The following is a 24477-nucleotide window of genomic DNA, read 5'->3' as shown; positions in this document are numbered from 1 at the left end:
TGACTGAGTTAAAATGGGGTAGAGCTGAAATTGCTGCTGATTGTTGAAAATTCTTAACCAACAGCTGTTTATGCTGATGTAATAAGCTATAATTATGTTTTTTGGTTTCTCAATCCTAACCTCTCTTAAAACTTGGTTTCTTTCTTTTGTCACTACCCTAAAAAATGGTGTTTTCTGAGCCCTATAACCACTGGTATTTTATCACTCATGAGAGTGCCTCCCCCCTTTAACTTTCCTGCTATTTTCCCCAGCCACTTTACCCTTCCCCTTCCTGTTGAGGTGAAGGCCATGCCTAGTATAATCCCACCGATTGAGAGTCAACAGGAACCACACCAATGTGTGACCCTGCACCTGACATAAGCAGCCGATCCAACTCCAAATTAACTTTCCTGACAGAAGAGTTCAAATGAGGTTGGTCATGGCACCCAAGAACAGATAAAAACTCAACACTACTATGCTTCAATGCTGATGCAATCTTTGCCAGGTCACACTCTATACTGTACCCACGATCTTTGTCAGTACTAATACCAGGCCCACCCACTATAACCATGGTGTCTTCCTGAGTGAAATCTTTGCAAAGTGATTCTAAATCATGTGTCACCTGCTCCAGACCAGCACTACGGTTAAAAAAATTGGTGACCTGGTATTCTGATCCTGATTAATCGTGTGAAAGTTTGCCAACACCTCTTCCACGGGAACTACCTAACAATAACACTTTCTTTCTCTTTACTGATTTCCCTATATTCTTACTTTTCAATTTGCTGCTGAAAGTTGGTTGTGCCCTGTCTACACCTGCAACTGCTTGAGGTTCACCAGCTTATAACTGAAGCAACAGGTCAAATCTATTTTCCACATTCACCACGAAGCTGTCAGACAAAGTTCAGGGCCTCTTCCTCTTGTTGCCTATTACCACTTCCGACCTCTGTTTATCCTTCTCCCTCCTTAACCTGTCAAGATCTCCCCTGGCTTTGTCTAACTCAGCCTGAAGGGTGGCAATTTTCACCTCCTGTTCTAGTATCTTCCTATCTCTGCTACATATCCTACAAAAACACTGATGAGTCTCATTTACTTTCCCGCCTCCCAAGCCACTACAATCACCCACATGGAAAAAACTACAGCAGTCGTCACACCAAAGCCCCAACCCAACAATTCTATGGCAAGTCAAACACTTTTCACTCATGATAAACATAATAATTTATTAAGAATAAGTCAGTTAAATTACAGATAAACACGAGAATATGATTCCACAAATTTGGCCTATACGCAAACTGTATGTAAACAAAAACAACAGTGCAAAGTTTCCGAAACAACAACTTAAACTTCACACTACTTTTTGGAAATGTGACTTAAATAATGAAGAGGTACACTACAGTTAAATTGCTAGCGAGAGCAAAGAACAATTAAATGAAATTCTGTAGATTTACTGCGGCAAAATGTAAACTGATAATACAACTCCCCTGCCGCCGTTGGATAAGCAGCTGAGCAGCAAGTCGTATACTCCTAGCTCACTCGCTTGTTACATAGTTTAATTCTTAATTTCTTTGCGTGTTTTTGGTACTTGCATTGTTAATTCATAAATTTCGGGCGTATTATAGTATTTGAGAGTTGTAGCATCGCGTTTTAGTACCTGAATAGTGTAAATTCGCGTAGTCGTTTGTCTACTGTTTTTGTTTTGAACGGCCAGTGTCGGTTGGTCACAGTCAGTGTGCTCCCTGCCGCCGTTGGATAAGCAGCTGAGCAGCAAGTCGTATACTCCTAGCTCACTCATTTGTTACATAGTTTAATTCTTAATTTCTTTGCGTGTTTTTGGTACTTGCATTGTTTAATTCATAAATTTCGGGCGTATTATAGTATTTGAGAGTGTAGCATCGCGTTTTAGTACCTGAATAGTGTAATTTCGCTTAGTCTCCTTCCGCCGCCGAGCAGTGTCAGCAGTGCGCAAGTAGCAGCATTACTGCATTTACTAGGCAATCTTGTATTTTAATAACCGTTTAAATTTTGTCGATTTGTTTGCGCTCTCTGTAGATTAGTTCAGACGTTCTTTGCAAAACAGTTTTTAGCATGGATAGGGACTGCAACTGCTGTGTTCGGATGCAGGCTGAGTTGGCATCCCTTCGCTCCCAGCTTCAGGCAGTGTTGGCTTCGGTCACACAGCTTGAGGCTGTTGCCAATGGGCATCACTGTGGGGGTCCGGATGGGGCTTTGTCGGGGACGGCCAGCTCGTCCCACGCATCCCCTGATCGGACTATGACTGTGGTTGCCCGGGATACTGCCCGCATTGAGGCTGATCCCTCACCTGTGGTAGAGTGGGAGGTCGTTTCAAGGTGTGGCAGGGGGCGAAAGACATTCCGGAGGGCTGAACGGAAAGCCTCTCCAATTTGTCTGACGAACCAGTTCCAGGCTCTGTCTCAGGCTGATACTGATCTTCGGCCTGACATGGCTGCTTGTCCTGTTCCTGAGGTTGCCCCTCAGTCTGCAAGATCCGGGCAGTTGCAGAGGGTGGGCTTACTGGTAGTTGGGAGCTCCAACGTCAGGCGCGTAATGGGGCCCCTTAGGGAAATGGCAGCAAGAGAGGGGAAGAAAACCAATGTGCACTCCGTGTGCATACCGGGGGGAGTCATTCCAGATGTGGAAAGGGTCCTTCCGGATGCCATGAAGGGTACAGGGTGCACCCATCTGCAGGTGGTCGCTCATGTCGGCACCAATGATGTGTGTCGCTATGGATCGGAGGAAATCCTCTCTGGCTTCCGGCGGCTATCTGATTTGGTGAAGACTGCCAGTCTCGCTAGCGGGATGAAAGCAGAGCTCACCATCTGCAGCATCGTTGACAGGACTGACTGCGGACCTTTGGTACAGAGCCGAGTAGAGGGTCTGAATCAGAGGCTGAGACGGTTCTGCGACCGTGTGGGCTGCAGATTCCTCGACTTGCGCCATAGGGTGGTTGTGTTTCGGGTTCCGCTGGATAGGTCAGGAGTCCACTACACGCAACATGCGGCTACACGGGTAGCAGGGGTTGTGTGGCGTGGGCTGGGCAGTTTTTTAGGTTAGATGGCCTTGGGCAAGTACAGAAAGGGCAACAGCCTCAACGGGTGCGGGGCAAAGTCAGGACATGCGGGGACCAAGCAGCAATCGGTATTGTAATTGTCAACTGTCGAAGCTGCGTTGGTAAAGTACCGGAACTTCAAGCGCTGGTAGAAAGCACCGAAGCTGAAATCGTTATAGGTACAGAAGGCTGGCTTAAGCCAGAGATAAATTCTGCCGAAATTTTTACAAAGGTACAGACGATGTTTAGAAAGGATAGATTGCATGCAACCGGTGGTGGAGTGTTCGTCGCTGTTAGTAGTAGTTTATCCTGTAGTGAAGTAGAAGTGGATAGTTCCTGTGAATTATTATGGGTGGAGGTTACACTAAACAACCGAATTAGGTTAATAATTGGCTCCTTTTACCGACCTCCCGACTCAGCAGCATTAGTGGCAGAACAACTGAGAGAAAATTTGGAATACATTTCACATAAATTTTCTCAGCATGTTATAGTCTTAGGTGGAGATTTCAATTTACCAGATATAGACTGGGACACTCAGATGTTTAGGAGGGGTGGTAGGGACAGAGCATCGAGTGACATTATACTGAGTGCACTATCCGAAAATTACCTCGAGCAATTAAACAGAGAACCGACTCGTGGAGATAACATCTTGGACCTACTGATAACAAACAGACCCGAACTTTTCGACTCTGTATGTACAGAACAGGGAATCAGTGATCATAAGGCCGTTGCAGCATCCCTGAATATGGAAGTTAATAGGAATATAAAAAAAGGGAGGAAGGTTTATCTGTTTAGCAAGAGTAATAGAAGGCGGATTTCAGACTACCTAACAGATCAAAACAAAAATTTCTGTTCCGACACTGACAATGTTGGGTGTTTATGGAAAAAGTTCAAGGCAATCGTAAAATGCGTTTTAGACAGGTACGTGCCGAGTAAAACTGTGAGGGACGGGAAAAACCCACCGTGGTACAACAACAAAGTTAGGAAACTACTGCGAAAGCAAAGAGAGCTCCACTCCAAGTTTAAACGCAGCCAAAACCTCTCAGACATACAGAAGCTAAACGATGTCAAAGTTAGCGTAAGGAGGGCTACGCGTGAAGCGTTCATTGAATTCAAAAGTGAAATTCTATGTACCGACTTGACAGAAAATCCTAGGAAGTTCTGGTCTTACGTTAAATCTGTAAGTGGCTCAAAACAGCATATCCAGACACTCCGGGATGATGATGGCATTGAAACAGAGGATGACACGCGTAAAGCTGAAATACTAAACACCTTTTTCCAAAGCTGTTTCACAGAGGAAGACCGCACTGCAGTTCCTTCTCTAAATCCTCGCACAAACGAAAAAATGGCTGACATCGAAATAAGCGTCCAAGGAATAGAAAAGCAACTGGAATCACTCAATAGAGGAAAGTCCACTGGACCTGACGGGATACCAATTCGATTCTACACGGAGTACGCGAAAGAACTTGCCCCCCTTCTAACAGCCGTGTACCGCAAGTCTCTAGAGGAACGGAGGGTTCCAAATGATTGGAAAAGATCACAGATAGTCCCAGTCTTCAAGAAGGGTCGTCGAGCAGATGCGCAAAACTATAGACCTATATCTCTTACGTCGATCTCTTGTAGAATTTTAGAACATGTTTTTTGCTCGCGTATCATGTCATTTCTGGAAACCCAGAATCTACTATGTAGGAATCAACATGGATTCCGGAAACAGCGATCGTGTGAGACCCAACTCGCCTTATTTGTTCATGAGACCCAGAAAATATTAGATACAGGCTCCCAGGTAGATGCTATTTTTCTTGACTTCCGGAAGGCGTTCGATACAGTTCCGCACTGTCGTCTGATAAACAAAGTAAGAGCCTACGGAATATCAGACCAGCTGTGTGGCTGGATTGAAGAGTTTTTAGCAAACAGAACACAGCATGTTGTTATCAATGGAGAGACATCTACAGACGTTAAAGTAACCTCTGGCGTGCCACAGGGGAGTGTTATGGGACCATTGCTTTTCACAATATATATAAATGACTTAGTAGATAGTGTCGGAAGTTCCATGCGGCTTTTCGCGGATGATGCTGTAGTATACAGAGAAGTTGCAGCATTAGAAAATTGTAGCGAAATGCAGGAAGATCTGCAGCGGATAGGCACTTGGTGCAGGGAGTGGCAACTGACCCTTAACATAGACAAATGTAATGTATTGCGAATACATAGAAAGAATGATCCTTTATTGTATGATTATATGATAGCGGAACAAACACTGGTAGCAGTTGCTTCTGTAAAATATCTGGGAGTATGCGTGCGGAACGATTTGAAGTGGAATGATCATATAAAATTAATTGTTGGTAAGGCGGTTACCAGGTTGAGATTCATTGGGGGAGTGCTTAGAAAATGTAGTCCATCAACAAAGGAGGTGGCTTACAAAACACTCGTTCGACCTATACTTGGGTATTGCTCATCAGTGTGGGATCCGTACCAGATCGGTCTGACGGAGGAGATAGAGAAGATCCAAAGAAGAGCGGCGCGTTTCGTCACAGGGTTATTTGGTAACCGTGATAGCGTTACGGAGATGTTTAATAAACTCAAGTGGCAGACTCTGCAAGAGAGGCGCTCTGCATCGCGGTGTAGCTTGCTCGCCAGGTTTCGAGAGGGTGCGTTTCTGGATGAGGTATCAAATATATTGCTTCCCCCTACTTATACCTCCCGAGGAGATCACGAATGTAAAATTAGAGAGATTAGAGCGCGCACGGAGGCTTTCAGACAGTCGTTCTTCCCGCGAACCATACGCGATTGGAACAGGAAAGGGAGGTAATGACAGTGGCACGTAAAGTTCCCTCCGCCACACACCGTTGGGTGGCTTGCGGAGTATCAATGTAGATGTAGGTGTAGAACTATAACCCAACTGTATGATCTTTTCACATTTTCTGCTATATTACATAAAGAAAAATGAAAACTTTAATGGTCTGCTTAAAAAGCACTCTAATACACATATTTACCATGTAATCAGTACTAAAATAAATGTTGTTATAATCTAAAATGACTTATCTTCACAAGAACACCAAAACTTGTCCGCTTGCCTGGCTGCATGGCTGCCAACCTTTAGTGGTTGGTTCAGGTTTTAGCATCCCCACCAGCAGACATCATGATGGAGGTAGATAATCTGGCATGCTTAGTGCAGCAGGATAGTCTGGAAACCTGCCATGGAGGTCGCACATGACGCATAATATGGGCGGAACCAAAGGCAGAAATGTTTACTGGTGGGCAGCAGAAGACGGAGTGGTCTAGTGCCTACTTGGAGTTCAACCATTACAGACTTGACGTAGTGTATGGTGCCATGTATTGTGCCAAGTGTGTAGCTATTAGCCACCCACATCAGCTGCGTGCTGAGTTCTGCCCATGATCTTTTCAGCACCGCTCAGACACTGTGCTTCCTGTAGATCGACTTGCGTAATGATTTTGTTTCCCTCTCACAGAGTTCTGTTCCCCAGCTGTTACTGAGCCATTGTTGGTCCATGTAACATCCATGCTGAATGTGTAGTGATGTGACAATGTCATGCCTGTGAAGGTACCACATTGTTCTTACTGCCCTGTTAACACATGAAAATTGAATTAAATCATACCTTTGGGGAATGTGAAGAACAATGGGTATGTTTCAATAAGTGTTGAGGCTTTCTTAAGGCATTAACAATATTCAAAGCTTACTTATGTGAAACATAATTTTTAGCAACACAGATCACAATATGCTCATCCTTCATTGTGTTAGGAGAAATATCACTTTTTGTAAATAAGAATTGATTCATGCAAGCACCAGGTTTCACACAACCTAATGCATTTACATTATTATTGACATTCCTAATTTCTTGTTCTATACTTCAAAGGTATTCTTCAGTGCTGAATTACTGTCATGTTTGTTTTTGAATGACAGTTTTGAATGGTGTGGATCCATGGTATACATAGTGATTATTATGTTTGGTCTAATCTGGTGCTTATTTTGATTTGTTGACACAGTTCTTTGCAGTACAACACCAGTGTGAAAATATATTGATGTAGGCTACCTATGTGAAAATTGGTCTTACGTGTATCTCTTTTGGATGTGATGGTATTTGTGAAGTTATGATAGGGCACTTCACGATTTTCTGTCACACTTAATGTATAACTCGACTCATTCTACAGCACTGAGCACTGATAACCTCAGCATTGAGCACTCATAAGCTCCTCCAACATCACTGAAGGCTCTCTTTCAAAATTAGGTTTTTGGAACATGTGTGTGTGAATGAATGAATTTGTGTGTCACCTCAGAGGAATTTTTGCTACTTGAATATTTATTTTATCAGCCGGAATGCTGTCACTTTCACTTTGAGAGATCTGCTCAAATGGAACTGTAGCTCACTAACATATGGAATAATAATATTGGGGAACACTGGAGAATAAAATTAAGCCTCTTTATAACTCGCAATCAGATCCACATTGTTAACTTGAAAGATACCTTGTGTTTGATCATTAGTCATTTATAACACACTGGATCATTTGTAATTAATACAATAAAAGTTTAAGATTTCTCTTTTTTATTTCATGTTATTTGCCCAGTACTGTATTTTTATATGCGTGTCATTTTATTCTAGATTGTTGTTTCTGGAATTGCATATGCAAAAGTTAATGTTTTACTTATTCTCTTCTCCTCTTGTTATCTCCCTACAGGAGTATCATGAAAGCATTAGTAGTCGAGGGATGTACTGGTACAAGGACATCGCAGTCAACATTGCCGACTATATAAGGAGTATTCCAATGGGAAACACCATTTACATTTTGCTCCGACAGATATGCTCTGAACTTTTACATGATCCAAGTATGAGTGATGTTTTGGCTGAAAGTATTTGGAGCTACCTGCCACACCCAGACATACCAATTACAGGTCAGTTATAGTATTTTTCAGTGGATTGTATCTGGTTCTTATCAAGCTGCAATGCTGAACATATACAAAATGAATTGAATTAAGGAGTATATTCAGAATACTCCCCATGTTCAAATGAAAAATTGGAATTAAATGGTTAGGCAACTAGCATGTGTCACAGATTTAAAAACCATATGTATGATGTCTACACCCACGAGGACAGTGTAATGTTGGGCTTAACAGGCAAATGCTGAATGTTTTTGGTGGATGGAACAGAAAGGTTCTCTAGATTGTCAAACAACCTCTGGGTTGGTTAGTTAGGTAGTTATATATTCCGTGCATCATTTGAATGATTATTTTATTGAAATGATGTGGAATGCGTCAGTTGACAGGATGTGTATGCATGATTGGTGTTAACATTAATGAACGCATTATTTTGAATCATACTCATCCAGCTACACTTACTGTTGCTATTGCTATTATTATGATTATTATTAAGGAACTGTCAAGGAGAAATTATTTTAAATTACATTTAAAACTTGCTCTACTACCTGGCAGACATATTATGACAGTGGGTAATTAATATCATTTTTCCATCTAGTGCTGTAGATGTGGACATCACATTTCTTCTAAAATTGTAATTGATTATTTATGATGAATTTCATTAGTGAATATGTGTATTGTGACAGTGCAATTAAAATTCCTAGCTTCTTGAAGAGGCACATTCATGACATCCATGGGTGAAGATGACATATTATTCTTATGGCTCACTTTTCTGCAATCAATACTTTCGTTCTAAGTGATGAGTTACCACATTATTGAGTGGAAATTGCAAGATTTATCAGGTGGTTGATATGTTTGTTTCCAAGATTAGCAACATTACAAAGAGAAAAAGTTGTGAAGCTGAATTTTGGGAGAAGCTCAGTAATATGCTTCTTCCAGTTCAAGTTTTCATCAGTCTGTACATCCAAAAATCTGGAGCATTGTACTCTGATCATGCTCATGTGCTACATCTGTTGTTGGTATGACTACTTCTGTACACACCCGTACCTCTAATACCTAGTAGCACATCCTCTTGCATTGACACCGAGCGAGGTGGCGCAGTGGTTAGCACACTGGACTCGCATTCGGGAGGACGACGGTTCAATCCCGTCTCCGGCCATCCTGATTTAGGTTTTCCGTGATTTCCCTAAATCGTTTCAGGCGAATGCCGAGATGGTTCCTTTGAATGGGCACGGCCGATTTCCTTCCCAATCCTTCCCTAACCCGAGCTTGCGCTCTGTCTCTAATGACCTCGTTGTCGACGGGACATTAAACACTAACCACCACCACCTCTTGCATTGACGCAAGCCTGTATTTGTAGTGGCATACTATCCACAAGTTTATCAAGGCACTGTTGGTCCATATTGTCCCACTCCTCAACAGCGATTTGCTGGGTCACGTCGTCCATAAACAGACCTTTTCAATCTATCCCAGGTAAGGTTCATATCAGGAGAACATGCTGGCCACTCTAGTCGAGCGATGTCATTATCCTGAAGGAAGTCATTCACAAGATGTGCATGATGGGGGCACGAATTGTCATTCATGAAGATGAATGCCTCACCAATATGCTGCCGATATGGTTGCACTGTTGGTCGGAGTAAGGCATTAATGTTTCGTACAGCCATTACAGCGCCTTCCATGACCACCAGCAGTGTATGTTGGCCCCACATAATGCCACCCCAAAACATCAGGGAACCTCCACCTTGCTGCAATCGCTGGACAGTGTGTCTAAGGCTTTCAGCCTGACCGAGTTGCCTCCAAACACATCTCCGACGATTGTGTGGTCAAAGTCATATGCGACACTCGTCGGTGAAGAGAATGTGATGCCAATCCTGAGCAGTCCATTCGGCATGTTGTTGGGCCCATCTGTACCACACTGCATGGTGTTGTGATTGCAAAGATAGGCCTCACGATGGACAATGTGAGTGAAGTTGTGCATCATGCAGTCTATTGCACACAGTTTGAGTCATAACATGACGTTCAACTTGGTGGTGTTGCTGTCAGGGTTCCCTCAAGGCATAATCCATAGGTAGCGGTCATCCACTGCAGTAGTAGCCCTTGGGCAACCTGAGCAAGCCATGTCATCGACAGTTCCTGTCTCTCTGTATCTCCTCCATGTTCGAACAACATTGCTTTGGTTCACTCAGAGATGCCTGGACACTTCCTTTGTTGAGAGCCATTCCTGGCAAAAAGTAACAATGAGGATGCAATCAAACTGCAGTATTGACTGTCTAGGCATGGTTGATCAACAGACAACACGAGCCATGCATCTCCTTCCTGGTGGAATTACTGGAACTGACCGGCTGTCGGACCCCCTCCATCTAATAGGCACTGCTCATGCTTGATGCTTGGTTGTTTATGTCTTTGGGCGGGTTTAGTGACATCTCTGAACAGTCAAAGGCACTGTGTCTGTGATACAGTATCCACAGTCAATGTCTATCTAGAGTTCTGCGAACTGGGGTGATGTAAAATGTTAAAAATTTTTTTAATGTTTGTATAAGGAATAGGAGTGGATCTAAAATTGAACCCTGTTGGACTCCCCCCCCCCCCCCCCCCCCTTTTTTTGTCGCTAAAATTTTCTTACCTTTCTGACATTGCCTCAATTACTCAGAACATGTTTTGGTAATGTGTTTGTTGAGTGATTTAAACCAACTGTGTGTAAGGCCATCTATTCCGTAACACCCAAGTTCTTCTAAGAGATAAACATGATGCACACAATCAGATGCCTTGAAAAGATCACAATAAACACCAGCTGGCAAAACATTATTATGTAAGGCTTGTACTGTATGATGAGTGAATGTATAAATATCTTTCTTAGTTGAGCAACATTTCTGGGATCCAAAATGTGAAATGCTAATAAATTTTTTCCAGTTAAGTGTGCGACTACTCTTGAGCACCTTAATTTTTTGAATATTGTTTAAAAAGATATCGGTAAGGAAATTGAATGATAATTGATTAAGTCTGTCTTGTAACCTTTCTTGTGGAATGATGTAACAATTGCATATTTTAACCTGCCTGGAAAAATTCCCTGTGCCAGTGGTGCATTGCACATATCACTAAGGACATTACTTATTACGTTGGAACAGCTCACATGAGCTTTTGTTTTTTAGGGTTTTTATAACTATTAATTTCAGTGAACAATGTTGGTGCTACTTCTAGTTACTTAAAGTTTTGTGGAAGGATGTTTTCAATATATTCTCTTGCTTCTTCAACTGAACTATTTAATAATACATTTGCTGTTTCATTTAGAAAGTGATAGTTAAAAAATTTACAACTTTTGAATTGTCAGTCACACCATTGTCATCTAGTTTAATTGTTATGGAATCCTGTACTCTGACTGGCTGTCTTGTCTCCTGTTTGACAATGCAGCTAATAGTTTTAATCTTGTTATCTGCAGTATTTATTTCTGTCAGGACATGCATACTTTTGGGCACTTTAATGACTTTCCTTAAACTAATACAGTATTTTTTTGTTGTATGCAACTAATGTCAGATCTTGAGATTGTATAGGGGGCAATAGATCTGGTCAGTGGTGAATAATTTAAAACTAAAGAATTCTGTTTGTGAACTACCATTGGGATATCTATATAGAAAGAAAAATACAGTAGTGCACCAGTACTTTCCTGAAGCATTTCTTTTATTGGATACCTGCTGAACAGTAATGAGTGAGAAATGCTAATTTGTTTCTTTTGATACCAAGATGATGTAGAAATTACTTACTAGTTATATTAATTGCTAATTTTAGTCAGTGATTTGAAATATTTCAAGCATTTATTTTTTCTGGTAATCCAAACAAATAGATTAGTGGCATTGTTTTATGACAGCTGGTTAGTAATACAATTTCGAACCATCTGGTTATCAAAAGAATGATAAATTCTAGTCTTCCTTTCTACATTACTGATACATGAGTAAATGCTAATGCCTAGGTCACTACTTTGTGTGTGTGTGTGTGTGTGTGTGTGTGTTTTTTAGGGTATGGTGCCTGCTGGCATAAAAGCACTGAGCTATAAGTAATAATGGGGAGCAAATCCTATGCACAGAGAGAGGTACAATTGGCTGCTGCTGTTAAAAAAAGACATTAACAAAGTTTTTTTTATTTTTTCCATTTAATAAAGAATGAGGCTAATACTTTACATATTTGCATTAGTCAAATATGTATGTGTTCCAGCCATTTATGCACATTGCTGCAGTGTATAAGTGCAAAGTTGCTGGTGAGAGAAATTATATATCTATGCAACAACCATTTATACGAGGTCCTTTCCCAAACGTATGTTTCCTCTGTTTGAAAAACCAATCATTGGAAGAAGGGGTGCCTTCTTTTTTTATTAGAAAGAAGAAATAACAGTAATTTAAAATCTCAGAGCATGCTGTATACAGTTCATAGGAAGAAGACAATTAACATCACTCACTGTGCTGCCACTCGTGCATTGTTCACCTTAGCCTCAGAAAATCCCACACAAATATTCATTCTGGGACATAGACAAAGGTAATTGAAGATAGCTGCAGTACTTGAGAACTGTAGCTGCAGTGATGTGCAGCAGAGTAAATTTACAGTAATGTAACTGCTGACTGGCAGTAAAAAATGACAGTAATATCTGGCTGTCCACAGCCACAGACACTAACCAGGACGCCACAACAACAGAAAGGTAAACAACACTATATTCTGCACTGAGAACATTCTCATAGTCTCTGAGAAAATGGCAAAGCTAAAATGTCATACCTATTGAATCAGATAAATGTTTTATCTTGCAATATTGTGATGTGTCTACTGTCTAAGGGATCCACGAAGTCTGTTGTCTAGCACCACTGACATAAAGGCTCTGACTAAAGAGCCTGGCTACCAAATCATCACTGAAACTACTGTAATAATTCTGAACTGTCTGTTAATGTGATGATAAACTTGAAATTCTAAGGCCAGCAATTTGTGCAACCTGGCAACACTGTATGGTGTAGCAGTTTATAAAGGAAGTGTTCACTTCCATTTGAGCTAACATTTGCTGTGTATGCTAATGGTATATTTAGTAAACAGTATGCAGTGTAAGTGCCAAGTCCAGCATTCAAGACCAATTCTTCTGTAAATGTTTTATAATGCATTTTGTCTGTATGTTAAAAAAGTATACATCAATGGGAGCTCAATAACAGTTTATTTCACTTTGTGGTGTGCCAGTAACAGCAATTATGTTCAGGACTATTTTTGCAATAGAATGCTTTGAACTATATGACCACTGGGAAATATTCTGTGCCATTAATAATCTTTAGCTCATACTACTGATCTCAGTTGCCAAGAATAAAGTTAGTTGTTGTTGTGCAAGTGTCCATGAATAGTGAGTACAAAAAAGCAAGTGAATACTTTACAACGTACGTACAACAGAAAAGCAGGTAGACCATTAAATTTGGACTTTTGTGGATCAAACTGTGGAGAACTTACACTGATTGAAACTTATATAATAAGATTTTATCTAGAACTGCCTATTTTATTATTTACATTATATATGAAGGTGATAAACATAGTGACTGCTAATGCCATTGTATGAAAATTTTGACACAGGGATGGTAAAGTTAGCTATGTGTTGATTTCTTGTGTAGCTTGTTTTATAGGGACATAAAAGTATATAATCTACCAGTAACATTAAAATTCACATGAAAATGCAAATTAACTACATCTTATCATGCTTACCTTATGAAAAATGCTATTGTGGTGAAGTAAAAGTAGCTTCAAAACCATTTTTCCAGATTATCGTGAAGCAATAAAATTATGTAGACACTTTTTATTTCAAAATTGTCTATGACTATGCATGAGCTTGCCATGTACAAGTAAAATTTCAAGGCTGCACAAAAATGTGGAAATATGTTGGGAGAAGTGAATACACAAAGAAAAAAAATTTTCCATGATTTACAGTAATCAATCAGATTGGGTGTTCATAAACAAACATAAACTGAAATTCACATTTGCTAGTACAGAATAAAGATAAGATCAACTATGCAGTGCAGCACCTGTGGGCTTACCACAGAAAAACAATAATAATTTAAATTGACATTTATATTTACACTTAGCAAGATACCTTATTGTATGTGGCCGAGTCATGTTTATACATCATCCCTCCTTCCATTTGTTTCCTTGCCTGTTTCATTCACAAATGGTGCACAGAAAGAACAACTGTTTCTAAGCCTCTTGCACAAGCTCAGAGTTTTCTGATTGTACCATCATGGTTATTGCAAAAGATATGTGTGGGATAGGTATTATGTTGCTTGAGTCTTTATGGAGCATACATTCTTGGAATTTTAACAATAAATTTCTTTATGAAGCAAAATCCCTCTCCTGTTTCATCTACCTCTGGAGTTGAATTATCTCCTTTTGATGTCCTTGTGCTCATGAAACAAACTTTTTACAAAATTAATTGTTCTGTGAATTATCTGTATCTCCACAATTAAAACTGTGCAACATTCCTGAATGCTGAGCAGTAATCAGGGATTTGTTGAATTAGGGTTGTGTAAGCTGCCCTTACGATAAGTGAATAATATTTCCTGAGAACACCTCAAGTTAATCTCTATCTGACATCAGCTTCTCTTACAATTAGTTTTATGTTGTTGTACCACTTGAAATTGCTTAAGATACATGCTCCTAACTACAGGATGTAAAAGAAGTATACACACTTTGAAATTAGTTGATTTATATTCTAAAGGCTAATGCCTTGTCAGTGCAATTACTCTCATCTGTCATTGGTTGTTCATTTTGTTTCCACATAACTGCAACATCCTATCCTCTTCTCAGTGTCTTCCAAATACTTCATCCTAGACCATCCGCCTCCTTTCTTTCCCAGCACTGTCCCTTCCGGAATTTTCATGATGAAGGTTTTATGTCTGATGACACATCCAGTAAATTTTATTTTTCTCTTTACTTTAATAATCTCCTCTCTTCATTTACTTCCCTTAAGATTTTCAGGTTGGTTTTTATTTCAGTCCAGCTTGCTCTTGTCATTGTCCACCATATCCTCATTTCAGCAGTTCCAAGTTGATTCCACCTCTGTCTACCCCGAGTCCAACTTTCACTTCCATATAACTGTTTACTCGATACAAATGAATGTGCAAAATATTTTCTGACATCTATATTCAAATGTTTGCTGGTTAAAATGTTTTCTTAGTTATAAATGCCTGTTTTACCAGTGCAGTTCTTCTCTTCACTTACATTAAGCATTTATTGTCCTCAGTGACCATACTACCAAGATAACAAAATTGTTTCGTGTGATCAGTTCTGACATCATTAATTTTTATGTTGGTTTTAATTTACCCCATATTGTATTGTAGTGTATACAATGTTCAAATAACTTACAGAAATTCAGCCAAGTGACATAGTCAACTATCACCTAAGACGGTTGTCAAGGACTGTGGGCTTCAAGTGGGGTAGCCCTTTACATTGCTAGATAACCACAGGGTGCATAAGGTAAGATGTTAGACATCACTTCCATATGGTTGATAGCCATGACTTAGTCCTCCACTGATGCAAATCTGTTTTATCAACTCTTTGAATGCCAATTATGTGAGTCAGGACTGAGTGAAAGAACATTTATGCAGGTTGAATTTGAATACTTTTCCCACCAAACTTTGGAACAAAAGCTTGAGACTGTGGCAGTGATAGAGTCACAGCTGAACCAGTATTTCGCCAAGGTATGCTGCACATTTGGGAATATGTTACAGCAAGTTATCTACAAAATGCTGATATATGACAGGGGCTGGAGGGATACCAAAAGGTAACCAATTATAATGGTAAAGGCAGTATGGCACATCTAGCACTCGGTAAGCCCTTGATGCTGTATCTGAGGAGTTATGAAAATATGTCTTTGTGATGTCAGCTTTACTGGAAAAGAGCTGAGTTCATATTGGGGTCTGTAGAGCATAAGATTCCACATCATGTCATGCATTTGTTGTCATTTTGAAGTCACCACGAAGTGTTAAAGAACCACTGGGTTTGTGTAGTGTTAGCAGCAATGTGGGTGATAGACTATGGGAGACAGACAATATTTCACCCTCATTAGTGACTTAATACAATTCTGTGTTAAGAGCCTTCTTTAGAGCCCAGGGCACTGGATGGACTTTGAAGAAGTGTTGGGTAGCTGTCACTTTAAGAGTGGTATGAGCTTTGAGATCTGTTGTCTTCCATAATCTAGATGAGAAGATTGCAGTATATCTGTCAAAGAGCCTGTTTAAGGTGGTGCAATGACCTTCAGATTGCATGGCATGCTCTGTTTCATTTGAAAGTGTGGGAAGAGTCTGTCCCAAATCACTTTCTCTTTGGGATCAGCTACCACAAGAGAATTTAACTGGTCATAAGTGAATAAAACTGGAAGTTTTGTAGTGAGGGCACTTAATGAAGCTTGTAGACCCAAAGATTTGTCTCGACTGCCTGCACAGTTGGATAATCTGAACTTAAGTATGTAGATTGGTTTAGCAAGGACACACAACCACCATTGTCCAAGAGTAATTTTACAGGGTGTTTCTCACTGAACAAATCTAAGTACATTTGCTGGATTGCATCCTGAGAAATCAGGACTTCCGTAGATCGTAGATTTATCACTTACATGGTACACTTCCATAGGTTGGGAGCATATCTGCACTGGAGCTATTACAACATACCTTTTGCAAGTGTCCTTTTTTGCTGCACCTGTGGCATGTTCTGCCTGGATAGTGGCACATGCTGTGCTGATGGTTGCATCTGCTGCATGCGTGGCAAAGGAAATAAAGAGGTGGTGTAATGTTCAGCATAACTGTTGTGGAGATCTGACTGCCATGATATACTCTTTGACCATGAAGAAACACAGAGCTGCATCAACAGTTTCATAGGGTTGAGCTATTTGCATTATTTCCATTAGAGACTGACCAGATTTCCTCAATTCCTGGTTCCTCACTTCCAAACTGGGGATAAAACACATTATAACATACCTGATTAGAGAGTCTATGTTACTTTGCATTCACAAACATTTTAAATTGCAATTCGTACTCAGTCCCTGTTCCTTAAACACGGTCATCACGGTAATGTGATCACCACCTATGTTTGTGCAATCTCTCACAGATGGTAGGTGGTAGCACGAGCAGTGGAGGGTATATAAAGTGTGTCGAGGGAATGTGGAAAACAGTGCAGTTGTTGTTGTAATGCGGAAATGAAGCGATTTATCTGACACCCAAAAGGACATGATCATTGGCTTTAGGGCCAAGGCTGGAAGTATTTCTGAAACAGCTTTTGTTTGTAAACTGTTTGCGTGCTGCCGTGGTTAAAGTATACGGTTCATGGCAAAATGGTACTATCCAATACCAGTTATGAGGCAACAGTGGTAGACAACAGGCCGTAGATGGCAGGTTGAACAATGGCTACAGGTATCCATTCAGTCTGTAACACAGTAGGTGCTCATTTGTTTTGTTTTGAAAGCAGCCGTCTGTTAATTTAGTAAGCCACTCAGGCTCCAGCTCTTGGCTGATATACGACTACAGACTGGCAAGTTAAGTTTTTGTCTTTTTCTGTACTTCCACAGAGAATATTTATTAAATTTTATGTGTGTTTCTCTGTTTAAGAGGTTTAATCTCATGTTTTCATATGTGTAAATTCATTCTGTCTGTAGCACAATAGTTGCTCACTGCAAACCCAGCTACAAGCTCATTAACACATCAGCATCCATTGGTGACACATTGAGAGGCTATCAAGTTACATATCAAGGATTGTCTGCTTTTGTAGTTCACTTTGTCAGTTAGTCTTGCTAGGATGGCTTGGATATGTGCATGCTTTGTGTGGACACAGGAGGAGTTCAGCTGAATGTGCTTTTGGCTGCAGTCAATCACCTTCAGACTGCTGCCTCAGGGTGTAGCAATGGCAGAGAATGTGGCACATTGCATGGGACACCTCAGGTGTTGCTTGTTTTGCCCATGGGCTCTGCTTCTGAGACACCTCCTAATGCACCCAATGTGGTTGATCCGCCCTCACAGGAGGGTAAGTGGCGGGTGGTAATGATTTTGCGTTGCTCGACGTGGAGGGCCAATGTGGAGACTGGCTGCCTGGCCTCACCCATTCAGCCTGTAAGTGGACAGGTGGCCATTCCTTCAGCTGGATCCGAGCAGGTACATGGGTGGTGGGGTCTACTAGTTATTGGGGGCTCCAATGTTAAGCGCATTATGGAGCCCCTTAGGCAGATAGTGTTCAGGCCTGGAGAGAAAACCAATGTGCACTCGGTATGTCTGTGAAGGAGCCTCATCTGAGATGTGTAGGTGGCCTAGCCTCGGCCTATTGAGCGTGCAGAGTGCAGTTGTCTGCATGTTGTGGCTCACGTTGGCACCAACGATGCCTGTCGCGTGGATTCTGAGGTGATCATCAGTTTGTACAGGCAGTTGTCAGAGGTGGTGAAGCCTGCTGACCTCGCGCACAGTGTGCAAGCAGAGCTCGCAATTTGCAGCTTCATTCCCAGAGTTGATTGGGGTCCTTTGGTTTGGAGCCGAGTAGAAGTTCTCAATCAAAGGCTTTGTCCACTCTGTGACAGTCTTGGCTGCAGATTTATGAGCCTGCATTATTGTGTGCGGGTTTGTAGAACTTTCCTTGATAGGTCAGGGGTGCACTACGCAAAGGAAGCAGCTACTTGGGTAGCACATTACTTGTGGCGTACACATGAGGATTTTCTTAGGCTAGGCAGTAGTTTGAAGTCCTTTGATGGACACTCGTCATTCAATATGCAGCAAGGGAAGTCAAACGGTGTTCAGAATAAAGACAGTTCGACTGTCTCAGTTTTATCAGTAAACTGTCCAAGTATTCATAATAAACTTCCCAAATTTACTGCCTTCCAGGAAAGTTCTCATGTTCAAATTATTCTTTGGACTGAGAACTGGCTGAAACCCAATGTGGAAAGATCTGAGATATTTAGCAAGTTATGGAACGTATATCAAAAAGACAGGTTAGAGGCCATATGAGGGGCAGTGTTCAGTGCAGTTGATACAAATATTGTCTCTGTTGAAGTTGAGTGTGACAGTGAAGTCATCTGGTGGTGTATAACAGGTGTAGGTGAAATCCAGTTAATTGTCAGATGTTTTTACCAGCCACCTGATTCTGCTGTGACAGTTTTAGAGTCATTCAAAGAAATCTACAATCAGTAGTATGTAAGTACCCAGATCTTGCAGCACTAGTTGAGGTGACTTTATCTTGCCAAATATAGACTGGGATGTCTGTGGATTCATGGCAGGGGGTACAGACAGGTAGGTGTGTTAAATACTTTTGATTATATTTACTGAAAATTGTCTTGAGCAGCTAGCTCAGCAGCTCACAGGCAGTGGAAATTTCGTAGACCTTGTATCTCCAAATAGGCTGGACCTTATCGACCATGTCAGTATAGAAATGGGGATTAGCACTCATGATGTCATTATAGCAGCTATGATTACAAAAATTAATAAGTCAGTCAATAAGGCTAGGAGAGTGTTTCTGCTAGATAGAGCAGATAAGTAGTTACCAACATCTTACTTAGACATGAATTGGCATCACTTAGTTCCAGTAAGATGGATGCAGAGGAATTATGGGCAAAGTGTAAGCAGACTGTAAATTGACATCTGGAAAGTTATGTGCCTAGTAAGTGGATAAAAGATGGAAAAGACCACCATGGTTTAGTAACAAAATTCGTCAGATGCTGAGGAAGCAGAGTGTGTTGCACTCTTGGTTCAAAAGGGAATGCATAAATGATGACAAGTGAAAAGAACTATGTGTGAAGCATACAACTACTACCACAGTCACACCTAAGCAAAAGATCTGGCGGAGAACTCAAGAAAATTCTGGTCATATGTAAAACTGCTAAGCAGGTCTAAGGCTTCCATTCAGTCCCTTGTTGACCAGTCTGGTGTGGCAGTTGAACATGGAAAAACAAAAGCCAAAACTTTAAATTTCGATTTCAAGAAATCATTCACATTGGAGAATCTTACAAACATACCGTGATTTGACCTTCAGACAGACTCCCATATGGATGACATACTAATAAGCATACCTGGCGTAGAGAAACAACTGAAAGATTTAGAAGCAAATGAATAGCCAGGTAAAGATGGAATCCTGGTTAATTTTATAATGAGTATTCTATGGCGTTGGCCTTTTACCTAGCTTGCATTTAGCATGAATCTCTCGCCCAGCACAAAGTCCCAAGTGACTAGAAAAAATTGCAGTTGACTCCAGTATATAAGAAGGGTAAAAGAATGGATCTGCAAAATTGCAGACCAATACATCTGTTTGCTGTAGAATCCTTGAACGTATTCTGAGTTCAGATATAATAAACTTTCTTGGGACTGAGAAGCTTATATCCATAAATCAGCATAATTTCAGAAAGCATTGATCGTGTGAAACTCAGCTTGCCCTTTTCTCACATGATATACTGAGAACTATGGATGACGGGCAACAGAAGATACCATATTTCTAGATTTCCAGAAAGTGTTGTGACACAGTGCCCCATTGCAGGCTGTTAATGAATGTACAAGCATATGGAATAAGTTCACAGATATGTGAGTGGCTTGAAGACTTTTTAAATAATAGAATTCAATATGTTGTCCTTGATGGCAAGTGTTCATCAGAGACAAGGGTACCGTCAGGAGTGCCCTAGGGAAGTGTGATAGGACCACTGTTGTTCTCTATATACATAAATGATTTGGAGGATAGGGTGGGCAGCAGTCTGTGGTTGTATGCTGATGATGCTGTGGTGGACTCTGGTGCAACCTATTCTTGAGTACTGCTTGAGTGTTTGGGATCCATACCAGGTCGGATTGAGGGAAGACATCGAAGCAATTTAGAGGTGGGCTGCTAGATTTGTTACTGGTAGGTTCAAACAACATGCAAGTGTTATGGAGATGCTACAGGAACTGAAATGGAGATCTCTGGAGGGAAGGCAATGTTCTTTTTGAGAAACAATATTGAGAAAATTTAGAGAACCAGCATTTGAAGCTGACTGCCTAACTATTCTACTGCTGCCAACATACATTGCGTGTAAGGACCACAAAGATAAGATGTGAGGAATTAGGGCTCATATGGAGACATATAGATAGTTGTTTTTCTCTTGCTCTATTTGCGAGTGGAACAGGAAGGGAAATGACAAGTAGTGGTACAGGGTATACTCTGCCATGCACTGTATGGTGGCTTGCAGAATATCTTTATAGATGTAGGTGTAGATATAGATGGAAATATATGTACAGGGGAATAGATGTGCAACTGTTGAGTAAATGACTGCCCAGATGAACCAAGGGGCTACAAACTCAATCTCCTCAATGACAATTCATCAAACAGTGCTGCGTATGGAGCTCCGCAGCAGACATCTGTTTTGTGCACCCATGCACTGCTGTTCATCAGAGATGAAGGCTGGGTGACCTTTCCAGATGAATCACATTTTATGCTTCATCGGACAGGTGGCCATTGGCATGTAAGACATGAAACATCTAAAAGAAAACATTCTACAACAATCATCGACCGGGAGAGGTAGCATTATGGTCTTCCTTTTACTCAATGTAGTGGTACTACAGTTAATGTCACCCCCACAGAATTCATAACATTATTGCTTTGCACCTTGAGTTTGAACCTACTATTGGATGAGCCATTGAATGCAAACCTGGAATGGCTGGATACCAAAAGACAACTGACTGGACACTGGAGCACTCCTTCTGGCATTTGAAGAAACCACACTCCCAGCTAAAGTAAGATTATGAAGAAATAAATATACCATCACCAGTTTACTGTTTTAAATACTTTTGCTTTGGACATATGTCCCAATGAATGCACAAACCCATTGATGCTGCTGACACTATGGTGTACCATGTGGACACCCTTTGAAATATGTTGATTACTAGGGTCAACACCCTTCACACTCACCAGTATGCCTTATATATGAAAAAGAGTGGAAAATAGAAGTGTGGAAACTCTTGATTGGCTATCAATCTGAAAAAATTAATAATAATAATAATAATAAATACCAATACCTCCCTTCTGTAAATGTAGTGATTAGTGTCATGAGTGTCTTCACAAAATGCTCATTGCATGCTCAGATTTTACCTGAGACTCAACTCACTGTGACCGTATCCTACACCCTGAGATGAGGCCAAGCACATCCGTTACACACTCTTCACCAACACCAGAGACCTTGATCCCTCACTCTTGAAGCCTCACCCTCCTCCAGCATCTCGTGGCAGTAGGCCACCCTCTGAGGAATCCACCACTCAGAATTCTACAGGTCCATGACCTGACTCCAAACAGTGGCTGAAGGAATCACAGGTGGCAGGTCGCAGGAGACGTAGCTCCAAACTGTAGCCACAGGAGTCACAGATTTAAGAGCTGTTCATTTTTCCTCCTTACCTGTTCTTAAAAATAATCTCCCATAGAATTTAAAACCTTTGCAGCATGTATCCGCTCCCTCAAGCTGCATGGTTTGTTAAGACCACCAGCAGCCAAAAACTGTCCCTGGTCTCTTACTTAATTTAATGACTCTGCTGACCAATCTGTCCTTGCTGAAGACTTTTCTGTCCACTTTACAATGCTGTGAGCATCTACTTTTTATGCTTCCACCATTCAGGCACAATAATGGAGAGCAGAATGTGCATGCCTATCCTTTACTGTGTACTGCCACGAGTCATATAACAAGCCTTTCAAGAAATGGGAATTATTTAGAGCGCTTGACTTGTCTTGCAACATGGTCGCAAGCCCTGACACAACTCACAGTTAAATGGTTCAACACTTGAATGTGAATCATAAAAACTACTTGCTCGTTGTTTTCACTCATACCTGGCTTTGAGGTGAAATCTCTTCATAGTATCATCATCCCAATTTCTACGCCAGACAAAAATTCATTACCCATTGACAGCTACAAACCGATGAATCTCATTAATGTGCTGGAGAGTATAGTGGCCTGTTCAGTATATTGGGTTCTTGAAACCTGGGACCTTTTGTTTATTTATCACTGTGGCTTCTAAGAGGAGCATTCCTCAACTGACCATCTGTTCTGGCTGTAAATGCCAATCAGACTGTCATTTACCAAGCAGCATCATATTGTTGTCTTTTTTCAACTTGCACAAAGCGTATGATACTACCTGGAATCACCATATCTTGACCACGGCCCATAACTGGGGTTTCAGAGGTGCTTTACCATTTTTTTTTATTTTCTACTTTTTGTCATCTCAGTTGTTAAGAAATAGAGCTGCTGCCTCTCTTAGCTCTCCCTAGTTTCAAGAGAATGGTATCCCTCAGGACTCATTGAGTGTTTAACTTTTTTTAGTGGCCATCAATGAATCTGTAGATTCTATGGATCTATTGATTACTCTTGTTCTCTCTCTTGACAGTTTTGCCATTTGGTACAGCTCTCAGCCTGTGGCCTTAGCTGATTGTCAGTTGCAAGCAGCCATAGGGAAGACTTATTCTTGGACCTTCTACCATGTCTCTCAGTTTTCCTCCTTTAAACCACATTTCGTACATTTTGGTTGTTACACCACACTTCATCCAGACCCAAAGTTCTACATTCAGAATCAGTACCTCAAGCCGTTGTATGGACCTGTTTTTTAGGCTTCGCCTTCTAAACTGACATGGTTAACCCATATTTATTCCCTGGGAATATCTCTTTGGGTTCTGACTGTGCCACTCACTCATGCTGTGGGCACTGGTCTTGTTGTGACTAGGCTACAGGTGCCAGATAGCACTACCAGCATTGCAACTGTTACATCTAGGTCACCATTGTGGGGTAAGGCCACCTACCTGTGCCTTTCATATAAGCTCTTTTGACTGCCTTCTGGCAGGAGTTGTGATCTTACTTCTGTACTTTTTATGCCACCTACTGCTAATTTATTATGCAACTACCATCTGCCATTTTCCTAGCCATTTAAATTCTCAGATTCTTTTTTCCTGGTGTAAATGTATATCCCCTGACAAAAAAAACTCCGAGGCACACTTCCAGATTGGAATATGTTTGGAATTCACTATAGGGGAGTCCACCTCCTGCATCTCTAGTGCACTCTTATGGGGTGACCCCAAATGCTCTACCCTGGTGTGTACCCAGACTGCAGGTCCGGTTGAGGTGGTAGCACACTAGTGGGATCACAGCCATTCTTGTGGTTGATCAGTTGTGGCCAAGTCTGCACAGAAGGCAAAAAGTGCCACACACACACACACACACACACACACACACACACACACACACACACTCAACTAGCTGACTGCTGGCAGCTGTCCCATCCTGCCAGTATTTTGCAATGCAACTAGTCTCTAGCCATGCAGTCACTGCAGCCAAAGTTGTATGCAGTTGCTTGGGATAGCATGCATGTTAGACTGCACTGTCTGGGAACATTTGGATGCATTTATAGCTGTGTGTTTTTTTTTTTTTTTTTACATTTGATTGTTTGTTTGTTGCTGCATTTGTGTAAAAGGATCTTTCTGTCATCATGAAATTCAGGTCAGTAAAATTTATTATTAAAATTGGGAGAGACTTACTTTGTGGGACTTGTCATCTGAAGAATATGCAGATAAAAATCTGAAA

General features: G+C 41.1%; 1 protein-coding gene across 4 annotated transcripts in view; it reads left to right on the top strand.

Annotated features, from left to right (window-relative positions):
- Positions 1-24477, top strand: part of LOC126470515 (constitutive coactivator of peroxisome proliferator-activated receptor gamma-like) — a 750708-nt gene that overhangs the window by 348863 nt on the left and 377368 nt on the right. For all 4 annotated transcript variants that reach the window (XM_050098423.1, XM_050098425.1, XM_050098426.1 and 1 more), the window contains one exon: positions 7736-7949. In XM_050098423.1, coding sequence (XP_049954380.1) covers positions 7736-7949 — 214 coding nt within the window. The remainder of the gene's footprint in view (positions 1-7735; positions 7950-24477) is intronic.

Source organism: Schistocerca serialis, chromosome 3, assembly GCF_023864345.2.
Source record: "Schistocerca serialis cubense isolate TAMUIC-IGC-003099 chromosome 3, iqSchSeri2.2, whole genome shotgun sequence".
In the NCBI taxonomy this organism is placed as follows: domain Eukaryota; kingdom Metazoa; phylum Arthropoda; class Insecta; order Orthoptera; family Acrididae; genus Schistocerca; species Schistocerca serialis.
The sequence above is the reverse complement of the archived record's forward strand: the minus strand, read 5'-3'. Positions and strand labels throughout refer to the sequence as shown.